Below are 18000 nucleotides of genomic sequence, written 5' to 3' on the forward strand. Positions count from 1 at the left end.
TTATATGTTTGCAAAACAATTTCTTAATGATAACTACACAGTAATTTAAAGTTATTTCATTCAAAAATGAATTTTATTTTTTTTAAGTGCTTTACAAAAAAGAAAATAAATAAATAAATAAATGAAATCATTTCCAGATTGATAAAGTCTTAATAAATATGAGTAAGGTTTAAGTCTTAACATTAAAGTTATGACTAAACTTCAAAACAGTAAAGTTATATGTACTTTTCACAAGAAAAATGAATACTCGTTCCTAACTTTTTTATAGTTAGGTTATATGAGTAGTTTTTTTTTATTTCTCAAAAACATCATTGCTATAAACCCTATCAGGGATTAGATCCTTTGAAGATGGGTACAAGGTATGCTTATTATTTTTTTTTTTTGCAATCAATCCGGCACTTTATTTTGACAAAGAAACTTACGCTTTGTTGTTTCCGGTAAGAGACAGACATTTTGCAATATGAATAAAAGAATTTTTTTTTTCAGTTGGTTAATAATCATCATTGTTAAGAGTTGTGATGAAATTCTGTATTTTTTCAGCATCGGACCATCATTACATCGTATTTTAATTCTCATTCACGTGTCCATACACATTGTCGGTGAGTTTTGTTACAGTAGAAAGTTTTGTCGGATTATCATAGGTGTCCTGTCCTGCCCTTTTTGGATGGTCATATAAATTTATATCCTGTTTTACTGCTGTCTTTATACTACTATCATTGAGAATGTCCGTTATCGTGTTATCATGTATTAATGACTGGTCCCTGATTGTGACGTCATAAATTCCACCGCTCTGTCTCTTTGCGTAGACATAGAGATCATCGTTATGAGTTGTCTGTCTTTGTTGTCTCAAAACGTCGTATTCTTCTTGTTCTACGTTTTCATTTCTTTTAACAATTGTCAATGTGACATCATCTTTTGGCTCTTCTATGATCATATGTTTGGGATATAGAGTTATGGAATATCAATAAAATACAAGCACTTTGTGAATTTCATTTTCACAAGAAAACAGAAATAAACCGAAAGCCACAATGTCCCAATATAGGTAGGTCATCATGTACGCACTGAGTTGTCGACGTATTTTCCGGGTGTTTTCCCGAACATGACAAGGAGCACTGAGAAGGTGAGCGGTTGGCAGGCGACGCATATTCCTCAATGGCACCTGATCCCATCTCCGATGTTATGGAGGTCAGTATATTTGCTCTGCTTCTATTTTATATTATCTAATTGACTTTTGAGCTCAAATACTGTATTGCAAATTATACTGAAGTATGTATCACAGCCTTACGATACATTGTTCATTCATGCGGTTTAATCTTTACTTAAAAAATTCTATTGTAAAGTACAAGTACAGTGGACCTTCAGATATCCGGATGCTTCAGTATCCGGAAGCCTTTTCATCGGAACAGAAGTTTTAAATCTTTAAATTTTATTTTATGTTGTTTAACTGGTGATTCAGATATCCGGAAGCTTCACATATCCGGAAAAATTGATTAGGAACCAAAGCGTCCGAATAAATGAGGCTCCACTGTACTGAAGTAAGTGTTTTGCATACTAATTATAGTAAAAAAATATGAATTATAAAAAACAGGAAAAAGATAAATGGGAATACGTCTGAAAAATCAAAACTTTCTTTTTAAATCATTGATAAAACATAAAAAAAGAATCAAAGTAAATTATATTCAATTATTTCTCATTGTTTCTTACAAATTGTATAAACACTTGATAACGTAGAATAAATTAATATTTTATACCTACTTATCAAGATATCACACAATAGCATATGCATAATCTGTACTACAAATCCAGATAGCAATCACTCCTTTGAAATACGAAAAGCATACATTGAAACTGTCTACTCTTGATGTGATAAGAAACAAGACACAATATCATTTTTTTCTCACAAATGGATTACATTCTATTTTTACACGAAAAAGATATTAAATGTGTAAATCTTCTTTCATGCTCTAAAATAACGGTGAATACATTAATCTATTAAAGAGGAAACTTCCGGTTTTCTTCTTCCTGTATAATTCTTGGTCTCTGGGTCATTATCGAAAATATGCACACTTTCGCAATTTGTGTAAATTTGAACGGAAACATGTTTGGTGCAAAATAAACAGTATCATAGGGTTTTTCAAAACAAAACAATTTTCTTTGAATACATTCATTTATAATTTTATTGCTTTAAGTAATAAAAGGATACATTATTTTATAATAAGATATGAATGACATCATGTTGTCACTGGATTCTTTCAATTGACTTTAGCCTACAACAACTTAAAAAGGATATTTTCTGATTCAGATATCTAACTTCTGGGAAAAAAATAATAGAATGCGTCTTTTTAAAATGGTTCCAGCAATATCATTTTATTTTCATTTCTCTCTACAACTTTTTTTTGCCTATTTTCAGCTGAAGGTTCAGCTTCATTGATCATTTTAAACTCATATTGAGTTTAATGTACGAATTAGAAGGGGTTGGATTTTTAATTTTGGAGAAAGCGGGATAACTCTGTTAATATTTTTCGACTTCTCTGACCGGAAGCAGTGAATCCACGAGTTATTCAAATTGCCATTGCCACATTGTCATCCTCTTCTTTCTTCTTCAGGTGATATTCTATTATTTACAGTTGATTACGTCTTTTATCTGTTTGCTCTGCTCCTATTTTGCATTGCTTTATGGACTTATGTTATAACGAGACTGATGTTTATTTTAGGAACATGTTGTGACTCGATATGAGAATGCGGGCTGTGTGAATTAGTGTTATAGGCGGCATAGTGAGCAGGTAATCAGTTACTTACATGTGGATACACAGATGTTGTCCTTTTTTATAGATGCATGTGTATTTACATGTATTTATTACCTTAGGACGAATATTTCTTTAGTTATAACGAGACAGAAAATATAGATTTAATTGATAGTATTAAGTGGTTTGGAGATAAAACTTGTTTTCATTTCTCTCTACATCTTTATTTAGCCTGTTTTCAGACAAGAGTTTAATGTACAAATTAGATTTTAATTTTTAGGGAAAGCGGGATAACTCTGTTAATATTTTTTAATTACTAAGTAATTTTGACCTTAATTGTGCACCCGCATGCATCAAGCGCAATTGCTGCGTCTATTGTGCACATGCGAGTAGATGAAAACGCAACCGATCTCGTCCAGTAAATATTGAGCAGTTCACGACTTTTTTTTGCCAACTTTGGGTATATATTTTTCTTCATTTGAGCATTGAACTTTTTATTACCTTTTAATTCTTAAATGTTAGATATGTTTTTTATTAACCTGTATATTTTATCCGCATCCCTTACCCTATATAGGCTTCTATTCTCTCCCCCATCTCAAGAATAGCTTTATCAAATTTTAAGAAAAATCCGATTTGATTAGGACGATTAGAAAGGATCAGGTGGCGGATAACATGTACAGGTTGGTTAAAGAGTATTTCTCAAATCAGGAAAGGGGTTTATTGACCAATGCAGGAAAGTAGAGTAATATATCCCCAATCGTGCGCCTAAAATCGTGCTCCATAGATTCGACATCATTTGCATTCGAATAATGGAATCTCTAGCATTCATGTCTAAATAACAAACGTATATATCAATATAAAGTTAAGGTTTCTGAAGCAAGCTTAAATTTCAAACTCCTCAAAAAGAGCGCGAAATTTAATTTTTCGTATGACGTTGCTCTGTCAAGGCCTTCAGCCTAAATGTCATCAAATTAAATCATATAATCTTTTGTTCCCCCATTTATTGATTTGACGTTTAAATGCAGCATTTTCTGCACACTTTATAAACACATTGCACCTGCTAATAAAGAAAAGTGTTTGTATATGAAAATAAATCTTAACTACACACGTGTACAGAGATAATAGAATGATAGAGTTATATACTACTTCTCACCAGTCATATGACCTTTCACGGGTATCGGTTAAAATTCATGGAGTGTATAAAACATTTCCTTTGTTATTTATATACTTCATAATATTATTTGATAAATAGCAAGAAGACACTTATATAGAAACAAAACTTTTATTATGTAGAATGATTGAATGCAATTTTCTTGTTTTTAGGAAGTAAGGTTCCATGTATAAAACTATTTTTAAACATAATGCATATTGGGATTTTTCATTAAATTCATTACACAAAATGGTATTATATTTATAAATTTGTTATGTAATATAACATCAATACCAACATTTATGTCTAACAATCAAGTTTTCATCATCTATAATACAAGTATATAACTTTTCATATCATGCGTGAACAAGTATGGATATAAAGATATAAAAAGTCAGGTAGGTTTTATCATTATGAGAGTCTCTTTTATCTTTTTACTTTTAGTCACTGTAGGATACCATGGTTTGATCCAGGACCCCGGGAACCACTGACCGTTAAGGAAGGCTCGGTGACACTCATTAAACCACCAGCCTCCTCTACGGGTACTGACAGCAGCACAGTTACCGAAACTCCACCCGTCGTTATCTCTGTCTGAGGTACTGAAGTACATCCCAGACAGATCATAGTAATAGGGGTAACCAGTGTGTAACATAGAGTCCCCTGTAAAATTATCAAAGAAAAATATAACATGAACACCTATTTCAGATTAGATCATTATTATTTACTAAACATTTAAAGCTTAAAGCATCTATAGTATTCAACAATAAAAACGTTTTTGAATTACTTTAAATTGCATTGCTTTCAATTACAATAGATGAACAATGTTTTCATTTTATATTTAACGTCGTTTTTCTGTTGTCATTTGACTTCTTTTTTGACTGTATGTTGATGAGTCTCAACAGAAATAAAAATTAAAGAATGATTGACTGATTGAATGTATGTAGTTTAGCCTCCCTCTCGAGCATTATTCACTCATACGGTGACGCCATCACTTGCCGGTTGAGAACTAGAAATTTTGTTTTATAATACATGTTATACACGGCAATTGAGCAGTTTGCTATGTTTTTCGTGTCAGCATCTACTACGACATTGGACCTTGATTTATACTATCTTATCCGAAGGACCAGTCTGCACCTCCTACAGTTCGATTGGAACCTGCGAGGTAAAGATTCCTTACTTCGCGGCTCTAACCCAGCGCCAAGCGGGTGACGTCATTAAATCTTATTATTATTTCATTCATGTGAAGCCTTTTTTTAACATTGAAATGGGTAAGCCTATATACGTACATATAAAGAAGGGATATTTAAAATAATAATTTCATGAACCAATAAATTGATAAAACATTAGAAAATAACGGTTGATTTTTTTTTTGGGGGGGGGGTTCCTCTTTAAGTTAACAGTACAGGAAATAATAATAAACAATAGCTTCATGAACCAATAAATTGTTATAATATTAGAAAATAAAGGTTTGATTTTTTCTTTCTTTTTTTTTGGGGGGGGGGGTGCACTTCTTTAAGTTAACAGTACAGGAAACAATAGCTTTTCTTCCATTTTATCAACACATTAATCATAAGAATTCTTCAAATTTGTGCGACTACACGTACAAACAATTTGTGTGGTTAACTTCTTTCTTTATTGTTGTATTGCTTTTCTTAAGTCTACTATGCATATCTGCAACACAAAAGCGTGATAATTACAAAAAGTCATTGTTATCGACTGTAATTAATTACATTTCCAATGCAAGTTGTTTTTTTTAATTCAATAATCGTTTAACACCTAATATGATTTCTCTGTATGAGTTATGTATCTGACAACATTACGTACAAGTACGCATGTAGTGGTTATGACGAGGAAATGTTCAATCTTTTAGCAATTTATTACTGATTGGCTCTTATAGTATGGACTCTTGATTTTAAATATACAATGAAAAATTTACTTTCAAAATAGTGATATCCACACATCCCCCTCCATTTATTACGTAACTATAGGGCTGATTCTCAGAGAAAGAGTTGGTATTTGTCTTTCTGTCACAAGAAAAACTCTCTCTCTCTCCTTATCGGTCGTCATTCATACATTCTTTTTTCCGTTTACCTACCCAGGGTCCCGGTAGCTGGCCCGCCAAGAAAAAGTCGGTAGTTGTTGGTTTCGTCAGCAACAGAGAACTGGTTGTATAATTCATAGAGCTTTTTCCCATTAGTCAGTGTGATAGATACGAAGAGGGAGGAGTTCCTTCTTTTGGTAAGTTGATGTATAACGTCATTTCCTTAAATAAATCGTCGTGTTATATATAAAGAATTCATAAAGCAAAACATATTTATTTCAAGTTGTCATATAATTCAACATATGATTATGAAGGTATGCAGAAATTTTTAATTGTGTAGTGCATGCAGCAATGAACACACATGTTTTGAAATCAAAGTAGGGAAATTGTTATATATTGTATTTTACATAATTTGTTATAAACTTCATCTTAACTGCTACAAAAATTAAATGCTAATTTAAACTGTTAATAATCAGAAGAATTATCATCCCCTAAAACATCAAAAAATATTACACAGTTATAGAATGGGTACAATGGCAATAGCAAATTAATGGTTCCCCGAGGGAGGGGAATATTTCTGCATCTGGAATTCTAACCCTTTGGGGAGCCATAAATTTGCTATGTCTTCTGTAGTCATTTCATAACTGTATAGAGTTTACCAATCCAGTAGGAGTCGTTAGGATTCCCGAATCCCGTCTTGTAGTCCGTCCAGTTTCTGTCGAATGACACTGAACCACTCACACGTTTCTGGATAGCCTAAGGTTTTATGAAGAATAGGAGGTTATTTTTATTTATTTATTATTTTTTTTGGATAGTTTTTTTTTACTTTCACACAAATTATACAAATACAAAACAGACGTATCTGTAGACAAATATACAGGACAGTTTGAAACAAAGCAAAAACAAAAAAGTGGTATTAAAAACTAGTGTGAAAGTTTATGTAGAGAGAAAGAGAGGGAGAGAGAGAGAGAGAGAGAGCGAGAAAGTGAGAGAGAGGGAAAGATGTGGGGCACAAACTTTCTTGAATAAGTAACGGTATTTTTTTTTAAAGTATTTCAACTATTTCCTGCCAAATGTCTTTCAAATTTATCATAAACTCGAAACTTGCGTATTATATTGATCCCAACAACTATTTAAAGTAGAAAAAAAACTTCGTTATCAAATTTATGATATTATATATTTTTTTTTCTACAGTGTAATTAAAAAAATATTTATTTTGGAATTTCATTTTCTTCCTGTAAAATAAACTAGAACAACTACTTAATGTTCATTCAGCGAAACGATTTGATATCAGCTTTAAAAATCAAATATTAATAAATTGTTAAAGAAGGAGTAGCTATAATTGATGGTGGAGCTGAAGAGAGAGAGAGAGAGAGAGAGAGAGAGAGATCTTACTGTCCACCCTCCACCTTCTGTCAACATGTCACAGAAGACTCTGATCTTGCTGTTATTACCAAATGGATGTATCTTATACACACCAGATTCTGTATTACCACGAATATGGAAGTCTTTGCAATCTTTATATATGTTTAACTCTGAAAGAAAAAAGAAAAAGATATGGCCGGCTTCCTCTCAATGTCTCCATATCACAGTACACGTGCACCTTACTCTTATTACCCATGGGATCTTTGAGATAAACGCTAGAATTATTGTGACTGTGTAAATAGTAATCGCGACAATCTGTATAATGTTTTAAACCTTAATTTAAGAGAAATACATTTACAATTATGTAATTATCATATCAATTAACATCCAAACAAACTGAGAGAGAGAGAGAGAGAGAGAGAGAGAGAGAGAGAGAGAGAGAGAGATTTACCTTTCCTGACAATTCTAGCATTTTCATGGGTCTTAGTTACATCTTCTTCAAGTTTCTTAACCATACGCCTGAGGGAATCAACAGATTCTTGGATCCTCCCCTGCTGGATCACAAGATCTCGAATCTGCATCATTGTCTCTCCATTACTGGCACAACGATCTTTTGAGTAAATGTACTGGGAACTTGTACATACGATGCCGGACAAAAGGAGCGCTACCCACACCATAGCCATGGTTTAACTTCCTTGATTGTTTCGTAACGAAGCGTTTCTGGAATAAAGTGTTTCTTGAAAATATCCACAGCTTTATATATAGCCCTAAACACGGAAGATTAAAATTCAACCAATAATATGTCATTGCCTTTAACCCCTTAACGCCACTTAAATGTTGAGCTTAAATTTTTATATTCATGGAATAATTGTTAAAGTCAGATAAGCTTATTAAGCATGGATCACAGTCGTAATATCAGAGAGGAGGCTAGCCTTTACTCCACCTATTGTTTTTTAGAATAATTATTAGCTTTTCACATGTTCACACAATTCAAAATAACAAACAAATAGTGCACAATGGATTTCTTAGTACCTTTTGTTCTTGTTACAAAACTGCACAATTTTAAATGATCGCTTAAAAAGACAACCTCGTAAAAAAAGCTTTAAAGAAAAAAATCCAGTTAATCATAACACCATGGTTATTCAAAAATTTTTTTTTTCAACCAGTTTTTGTGTATGTTTATTTAATTAAAGAGAGGTTCCTGCCTCTTTCAAAAAAGTAAAAATATTGGATACGTTTAAGGGATATGGACATAACGAACAGTATTTAATCTCGAAGTCCATAAAAAAAATACAAAATAAGAGCAGAGCAAACACAGACCTCCAAAACATCAGAGGTTGGATCGGGTGCCATGGAATGGAACTGGCACCCATTTTTCACGGAATTCAAATGTCTGTTTTAGTCCAGCCTCAGTTTATCAAATTTTTCTCTGATAAAAAAGGAATTATGAGCCCCCCTCCCCCTCCACCTTGACTTAAGAATAGATTTGAATTTTTAGAAGTCTTTATTTTTGTAAGCTTCATATTTAAAGTCCAGATGTATGACATATTCTCGGTTTTTGTATTTTACTTTTTAAAGAAATGTTGGAATGTAAAACCATAAGTGTGAAAGGTTCATATATAAGATTTAATGCATTTTTTTCATTTAGAAAAAGAACATAAAACAAAACTCATTAGCGATGTATGCATTTGTTGACAGCTTTTCATCCTGACATTAGATCAATTAAAAAAATTCAACAAAAGTCGATCAAAAATTATAAGAAAGAAATCCCTGATAGAAGGATAATTATCTTAGATATTTGATTTTATATTTTACTACATTTAAAATCAATAAAAAAGTAACACAATTTATTGTATTAAAAAAAAAATGTTATAAAGACATCAAATTATTTGTGATTTATCAATTACAGTTCATCTTTCATTTAAATGTTAATCATTGCAAATATTGTTTTGAATCATTGTTTTGAAAAGGTTTTGATATATGTACCACTGTCACCTGTATTACAAGGAAGTAATCTTCAGCACCCTGAAGTGTTGTTGTAATATAGAAGAAGTAGATTACCAATTGACTTAAAGAGAAAATAGGAGGGGGGGGGGTATTACAAGAAATTTAATACATAATGCATATTAAATTATACAATGCGCCATTTGTCAAAGAATAGAAAAATTACAAACAAAATATAAAAATAATTTTTTTTTCAAGCACGCTTGATTATTTAAAGGGAGGATGGGTTCAAAGTATCTTTTGAAAAAAAAATGGAAATTAATAAGGTGGAGATTTAGTTGGTTGTATCCATTGCAACAAAAACTGTAAAAGTGAGCCCTATTGGTCAATTGGAATTCCTATACACGTACTAAAATACTTTCAATGACAGTAGTAACAGGGTCCTAGCATGGTGATATTATCGTGAACAGGAGTAACATGATACAAGTACACATTTGGGAGAAGGACTGACGGTTTACTGTGACATTTAAAACAAAAAAAAAATCTTTCTAGTGGTCATAGGTATGGTGTTTGGGGCGCTAACATGAAGGAGTTGGGGATAACAAACATTATTCAAGATCAAAAGTTCATTAAACAATACAACATATGAGAAGAGCAAACATGAACCTCCAGGCATCTGAGGATAGAGTGGTTGTCGGATTTGTGGGCAAAATATATGTGTTTTATTTCTGCCCATTATTTCCGCTTTATTAAATGTTGAGCAAAAGTCCAATACTATATTCTAAAAATAGCAAGAAAAATTTCAAGACTATTATATTTATTGTTTTATATTATATATGGATTAAATATGTCAGAAATTAGTCTTTCAAAGTTTTCTTTTCTCGGAAAATGCAGTATTTTTTGAATATGTATTAAATTTTGTACCGTCGGATGGAGAGTTTTTCCTTTTGAATACAATGAGGACATTTTGTGGTCGGTATGAAAACAGGGATCAGATCGGTTTTTTGTCACGCGTACATATCTATGGTTCTTTGTTTGTTTAACTTTTCCAAGGAGATTGATTTCATTTCAGATAAAAACAGGCAAAAATAGAACACTTAAAATAATGAATAAAGTCATTTTTTTTAGAAATGATAAAAAATCAGGAGTCTTTCATAAACATGTAGATGAGGTAGTAAAACATATAGACATGTAAAATAGCAAGAACAAAATCAAGATTATGCTGTTTGTATTTTTTTTTAATATTAAATATGGATTAAAATGTGTCTGAAGTTCGGATTTCAAAAGTTTTCTTGGAAATATGCAGTACTGTTTGGAAGTGTATCATTACCGTGGGTTGGGAAATGTTTGCTTCTGCGTACAATGAAGACATTTTGTGGTTTGTATAAAAACAGGAATCTAAATAAGCCTGGTGTCACGAGTACATATCTATGGTTCTTTGTCTGTATAATTTTTTTCAAGGAGATGAATTTCGATTTCGGATATGAACAGACAAAAATAGAATACTTATAGAAGAATAAATGAATAATGTCATTTCTTTTGTAAACAATGAAAGAGTAAATGAACAGAGGGTCCTTCATGAACACATTACTGAGAAAATACATGTGGTACTGAGTGCAATCATAACCCCCTGTTATTTACAATATGATATAAGATGCTTTCAAAAAAAAACAAGACAGGATGCAGATGGCGTGAACAGATTATGCAACACATATATCACATATACATGACAGTTCACTTTCTGTAAACACTTATTTAAATATTTCTTTTTTATTTTATGTAATACGTTTGAAAGATAATATTCTTTCACCACACACCTTTCTCAGAATTGGGTAATAGAAGGCATTTCTGTACTTCAAATATTGCGATGATTCGATCGTCAATATATTTTGATACATCTCTTCTCCCGCCCCGGAAAATTTCCAACACCATATGACAATAAAAGCACACCATTCCCTAAATTGTGGGAAAAAACGAAATAATTTTGAAATGTTTATTATTTTTGGCATAAAAATATTTGTCTAAGGTGTACACTTATATAGCATCTCTTGACAAAACAGGAGAAAGTGACCCCAAAAATGTTCAAGGAAAAAAATTAAAAAAAAAAAACATTGAAGGAGGAGCAAATTATTTATGTCGATCTACAATGAGATATATGGAAAAAACAACAAAAGTCCTGATTAAAACGGTATCGTAATCTGTGATTTAAACACGAATGAATGAGGTGTTCTAGTCCCCAAATTGTTTCTTTAATGGTTTTTGTTTTAAAAAATAGTCTGTCATCACGCTTAGATTTGTAAAAAAAAACCTTGTTTTAGTCACTTTCTCTAGCACCATGTATGGAAAGTAGACAATTCACAAATCTAGCGATGCATGTTCCAGGAAAAACATTTTGATTATTACATCAAATGAAACATGCGAAGATAATGAACAGCATATAAGATCAAAAGTCCATACAACAATTCAAAAGAGGAGTAGAGCAAACAGGGACACCCAAAACATTATAGGTGGGATCTGTTGCTCTGCTCCTGTTTTGTGTAGGTAAGGTATTGAAGTGGAGGGGGTTAAAAAGGAACACAGTACTACATTTACAGAAAATGAAGCAAATAAATAAAAACAGGGATGTAGTATCATTTTTAATTAAAGATAAAGATAAACGGAAAGTTTTTGACAACGGAAGAATTATAAATCTCAGAAACTGAAAAATTATGTTTTGTAAAGAGGTGTTGGTTGTAGTTCCATGTAGTTTGTACAACCAAATTTCTCATATACAAGTGTTACAATGTCATTAGCTGTTCATAAGACAGTTTCTTACGTTAAACACAACAAACTTTTTTCCTTCTTTTTCCACCAAATCAAAAAAGGAGGGAGGGGTCGCAACACACATAATTCCACTCCACCACTGCCATAAGTATAGTTATAAAAGTTATTGTTCTTATTCACTAATGTATGTAGAAAATTAAAGTTATTTTAACCATGCTATTCAGAATATTATTCAGAACTTAACTATTGCATTTCGAACATTATTTTTATTTTAGTTATCTTCCAAGAAAACTGTTTTGCTGAAAACAGGAAAGAATAAAACACTTGTATAAGAATGATTAATGTCATTTTTTTTTTTTTGGTAAATGAGAAGAAGATATATTTACTAATCATGAGGTGTTTTATAAAGAAGTTTATGAAGTAATAATACAAGTGGTGTCGAGAACAAACAAAAACCCTATTATTAACCGTATGGCAATAAATATTTTATTCAATACAGAAGACAGGATGCAGAAGGACAAGAGACATTATACAATACATATAACATAATAATTTAATTGTCAACCTACAGTAAACAATTATTTAAATATACTACAGGTTGTCCAAACAGTTCGTGGACTTAATTTTCTTAATTAAGTCCACAACGGGAAAAGTGTACGGCAATATTCTTATATAAATTTAGTAAATATACGAAAAATAAATCAATGCACACTATATGTAAAGCATTATGGGCCAGAATTGTATATAAAGGCGCAAGGGGCAGTCTGATAACCCGTATTTTATGATAACGTCAAAAATATGGATTTTGATTTCTGTATCACATGTTTATTGACAGACGTTGATTTTCTTTGTTATGCCACATTGCTAATTGTGTTAAATATTGTATGTGATACATATAATATTTTTGTTTAGACAATAACTGATTTAAGGTAGAACCTATGTCGGTAAAGTCTTTGTCACAAGATTTTCAAACTTTTCAAAATGATAAATAAGAACTCGCTTATCAGTCTGACAAAAGCACACGACATGTTTCCTTGTTATTAAATGTAGTGCAGCCTGTGAAACATAGAATGGTAATTGTGTTATGCGACTACACATTTTCAGTCATTTTTAGGGGTACTTGTCATAAAGAGAATATAAAAAATCTCAAAAACACTCATTTAAACATCGCCGTTCGTCGACTTTATTAATAGAACAGTATTAAACAGTATTTTTCAATAATAAATTCTTTTTTATTCCATTGACATATAAGATTATTCGACATTTAAGAAAAAAATAGGCAAATAAACTCTATTATTTTTAGGCAATTTTCAACCCTAAATTTGTAAATATTTTTGAGAAATTTTTGTCAGAATGTTTTCAATCTTTCATATGATGAAGAACATACCCAGATGATTACAAAACGTGAATAAAGTATTTACCTTTCCCCTCACACTAACGAGAAATAGGTTATTTACCAATGTTACTTTTCATGACCTTTTTGCACTTACACAGGATTTTATTAATAAATGACTTTTTGGGGTTACTATCAGATTTTACATTGTTAATATTTATCAAAAATTGTATTTTTCTATTTAAACAGATCATATTTGATAGAAAATTTGTAATCAAACACCAACCATATTAATAATACATCATTGTCTCTCCATTACTGGCACAACGATCTTTTGAGTAAATGTACTGGGAACTTGTACATACGATGCCGGACAAAAGGAGCGCTACCCACACCATAGCCATGGTTTAACTTCCTTGATTGTTTCGTAACGAAGCGTTTCTGGAATAAAGTGTTTCTTGAAAATATCCACAGCTTTATATATAGCCCTCAACACGGAAGATTAAAATTCAACCAATAATATAAGTCATTGCCTTTAACCCCTTTAACGTCACTTAAATGTTGAGCTTAAATCTTTATATTCATGGAATAATTGTTAAAGTCAGATAAGCTTATTAAGCATGGATGACAGTCGTTATATCAGAGAGGAGGTTGGCCTTTACTCCACCTATTGTTTTGTTTTAAATAATTATTAGCTTTTCACAAGTTCACACAATTCAAAATTAACAAAACATACAGTGCACAATGGATTTCTTAGTACCTTTTGTTCTTGTTACAAAACTGCACAATTTTAAATGATCGCTTAAAAAGACAACCTCGTAAAAAAAGCTTTAAAGAAAAAAATCCAGTTAATCATAACACCATGGTTATTCAAAAATTTTTTTTTTCAACCAGTTTTTGTGTATGTTTATTTAATTAAAGAGAGGTTCCTGCCTCTTTCAAAAAAGTAAAAATATTGGATACGTTTAAGGGATATGGACATAACGAACAGTATTTAATCTCGAAGTCCATAAAAAAAATACAAAATAAGAGCAGAGCAAACACAGACCTCCAAAACATCAGAGGTTGGATCGGGTGCCATGGAATGGAACTGGCACCCATTTTTCACGGAATTCAAATGTCTGTTTTAGTCCAGCCTCAGTTTATCAAATTTTTCTCTGATAAAAAAGGAATTATGAGCCCCCCTCCCCCTCCACCTTGACTTAAGAATAGATTTGAATTTTTAGAAGTCTTTATTTTTGTAAGCTTCATATTTAAAGTCCAGATGTATGACATATTCTCGGTTTTTGTATTTTACTTTTTAAAGAAATGTTGGAATGTAAAACCATAAGTGTGAAAGGTTCATATATAAGATTTAATGCATTTTTTTCATTTAGAAAAAGAACATAAAACAAAACTCATTAGCGATGTATGCATTTGTTGACAGCTTTTCATCCTGACATTAGATCAATTAAAAAAATTCAACAAAAGTCGATCAAAAATTATAAGAAAGAAATCCCTGATAGAAGGATAATTATCTTAGATATTTGATTTTATATTTTACTACATTTAAAATCAATAAAAAAGTAACACAATTTATTGTATTAAAAAAAAAATGTTATAAAGACATCAAATTATTTGTGATTTATCAATTACAGTTCATCTTTCATTTAAATGTTAATCATTGCAAATATTGTTTTGAATCATTGTTTTGAAAAGGTTTTGATATATGTACCACTGTCACCTGTATTACAAGGAAGTAATCTTCAGCACCCTGAAGTGTTGTTGTAATAAAGAAGAAGTAGATTACCAATTGACTTAAAGAGAAAATAGGAGGGGGGGGGGTATTACAAGAAATTTAATACATAATGCATATTAAATTATACAATGCGCCATTTGTCAAAGAATAGAAAAATTACAAACAAAATATAAAAATACTTTTTTTTCAAGCACGCTTGATTATTTAAAGGGAGGATGGGTTCAAAGTATCTTTTGAAAAAAAAATGGAAATTAATAAGGTGGAGATTTAGTTGGTTGTATCCATTGCAACAAAAACTGTAAAAGTGAGCCCTATTGGTCAATTGGAATTCCTATACACGTACTAAAATACTTTCAATGACAGTAGTAACAGGGTCCTAGCATGGTGATATTATCGTGAACAGGAGTAACATGATACAAGTACACATTTGGGAGAAGGACTGACGGTTTACTGTGACATTTAAAACAAAAAAAAAAATCTTTCTAGTGGTCATAGGTATGGTGTTTGGGGCGCTAACATGAAGGAGTTGGGGATAACAAACATTATTCAAGATCAAAAGTTCATTAAACAATACAACATATGAGAAGAGCAAACATGAACCTCCAGGCATCTGAGGATAGAGTGGTTGTCGGATTTGTGGGCAAAATATATGTGTTTTATTTCTGCCCATTATTTCCGCTTTATTAAATGTTGAGCAAAAGTCCAATACTATATTCTAAAAATAGCAAGAAAAATTTCAAGACTATTATATTTATTGTTTTATATTATATATGGATTAAATATGTCAGAAATTAGTCTTTCAAAGTTTTCTTTTCTCGGAAAATGCAGTATTTTTTGAATATGTATTAAATTTTGTACCGTCGGATGGAGAGTTTTTCCTTTTGAATACAATGAGGACATTTTGTGGTCGGTATGAAAACAGGGATCAGATCGGTTTTTTGTCACGCGTACATATCTATGGTTCTTTGTTTGTTTAACTTTTCCAAGGAGATTGATTTCATTTCAGATAAAAACAGGCAAAAATAGAACACTTAAAATAATGAATAAAGTCATTTTTTTTAGAAATGATAAAAAATCAGGAGTCTTTCATAAACATGTAGATGAGGTAGTAAAACATATAGACATGTAAAATAGCAAGAACAAAATCAAGATTATGCTGTTTGTATTTTTTTTTAATATTAAATATGGATTAAAATGTGTCTGAAGTTCGGATTTCAAAAGTTTTCTTGGAAATATGCAGTACTGTTTGGAAGTGTATCATTACCGTGGGTTGGGAAATGTTTGCTTCTGCGTACAATGAAGACATTTTGTGGTTTGTATAAAAACAGGAATCTAAATAAGCCTGGTGTCACGAGTACATATCTATGGTTCTTTGTCTGTATAATTTTTTTCAAGGAGATGAATTTCGATTTCGGATATGAACAGACAAAAATAGAATACTTATAGAAGAATAAATGAATAATATCATTTCTTTTGTAAACAATGAAAGAGTAAATGAACAGAGGGTCCTTCATGAACACATTACTGAGAAAATACATGTGGTACTGAGTGCAATCATAACCCCCTGTTATTTACAATATGATATAAGATGCTTTCAAAAAAAAACAAGACAGGATGCAGATGGCGTGAACAGATTATGCAACACATATATCACATATACATGACAGTTCACTTTCTGTAAACACTTATTTAAATATTTCTTTTTTATTTTATGTAATACGTTTGAAAGATAATATTCTTTCACCACACACCTTTCTCAGAATTGGGTAATAGAAGGCATTTCTGTACTTCAAATATTGCGATGATTCGACTGTCAATATATTTTGATACATCTCTTCTCCCGCCCCGGAAAATTTCCAACACCATATGACTACAAAAGCACACCATTCCCTACATTGTGGGAAAAAACGAAATAATTTTGAAATGTTTATTATTTTTGGCATAAAAATATTTGTCTAAGGTGTACACTTATATAGCATCTCTTGACAAAACAGGAGAAAGTGACCCCAAAAATGTTCAAGGAAAAAAATTAAAAAAAAAAAACATTGAAGGAGGAGCAAATTATTTATGTCGATCTACAATGAGATATATGGAAAAAACAACAAAAGTCCTGATTAAAACGGTATCGTAATCTGTGATTTAAACACGAATGAATGAGGTGTTCTAGTCCCCAAATTGCTCCTTTAATGATTTTTGTTTTAAAAAATAGTCTGTCATCACGCTTAGGTTTGTAAAAAAGCTCTTTTTTAGTCACTTTCTCTAGCACCATGTATGGAAAGTAGACAATTCACATATCTAGCGATGCATGTTTCAGGAAAAACATTTTGATTATTACATCAAATGAAACATGCGGAGATAACGAACAGTATATAAGATTAAAAGTCCATACAACAATTCAAAGAGGAGTGGAGTAAACAGGGACATCCAAAGCATTATAGGTGGGATCTGTTGCCCTGCTCCTGTTTTGTGTAGGTAGGGTATTGAAGTGGAGGGGGTTAAAAAGGAACACAGTACTACATTTACAGAAAATGAAGCAAATAAATAAAAACAGGGATGTAGTATCATTTTTAATTAAAGATAAAGATAAACGGAAAGTTTTTGACAACGGAAGGATTAAAAATCTCAGAAACTGAAAAATTATTTTTTGTAAAGAGGTGTTGGTTGTAGTTCCATATTGCTTGTACAACACATTTCTCATATACAAGTGTTACAATGTCATTAGCTGTTCATTAGACAGTTTCTTACGTTAAACACAACAAACTTTTTTCCCTTCTTTTTCCACCAAATCAAAAAAGGTGGGAGAGGTCGCAACACACATAATTCCAATCCGCCACTGTCATAAGTATAGTTATAAAAGTTATTGTTCATATTCACTAATGTATGTAGAAAATTAAAGTTATTTTAACCATGCTATTCAGAATA

General features: G+C 31.4%; 1 protein-coding gene and 1 long non-coding RNA gene across 3 annotated transcripts in view; one reads left to right on the forward strand and one right to left on the reverse strand.

Moving 5' to 3' along the window:
• The first annotated feature begins 1076 nt into the window (after positions 1-1076).
• LOC134239556 (uncharacterized) lies at positions 1077-4459 on the forward strand. Its single transcript, XR_009986246.1, has 4 exons — positions 1077-1185; positions 2411-2606; positions 2715-2783; positions 4339-4459. It is a non-coding gene; the product is annotated as an uncharacterized LOC134239556 (long non-coding RNA).
• Positions 3751-18000, reverse strand: part of LOC134239555 (fibroleukin-like) — a 35340-nt gene continuing 21090 nt past the window's right edge. The window contains exons 1-5 of one of the 2 annotated variants that reach the window (XM_062721722.1): positions 7752-8008; positions 7331-7470; positions 6595-6691; positions 5990-6157; positions 3767-4554 (exon numbers count right to left, since the gene is read on the reverse strand). In XM_062721722.1, the coding sequence (XP_062577706.1) occupies positions 4289-4554; positions 5990-6157; positions 6595-6691; positions 7331-7470; positions 7752-7983 (903 nt within the window). In that variant the 5' untranslated portion in view covers positions 7984-8008 and the 3' untranslated portion in view covers positions 3767-4288. Of the gene's footprint in view, positions 4555-5989; positions 6158-6594; positions 6692-7330; positions 7471-7751; positions 8009-18000 lie in introns of those variants that run through there. The other variant, XM_062721721.1, reaches the window with a different exon arrangement.

The sequence above is a fragment of the Saccostrea cucullata genome, unplaced genomic scaffold (genome assembly GCF_032062105.1).
Source record: "Saccostrea cucullata isolate Sc308-1 unplaced genomic scaffold, CSIRO_AGI_Scuc_v1 ctg3066, whole genome shotgun sequence".
Classification (NCBI taxonomy): Eukaryota; Metazoa; Mollusca; class Bivalvia; order Ostreida; family Ostreidae; genus Saccostrea; species Saccostrea cuccullata.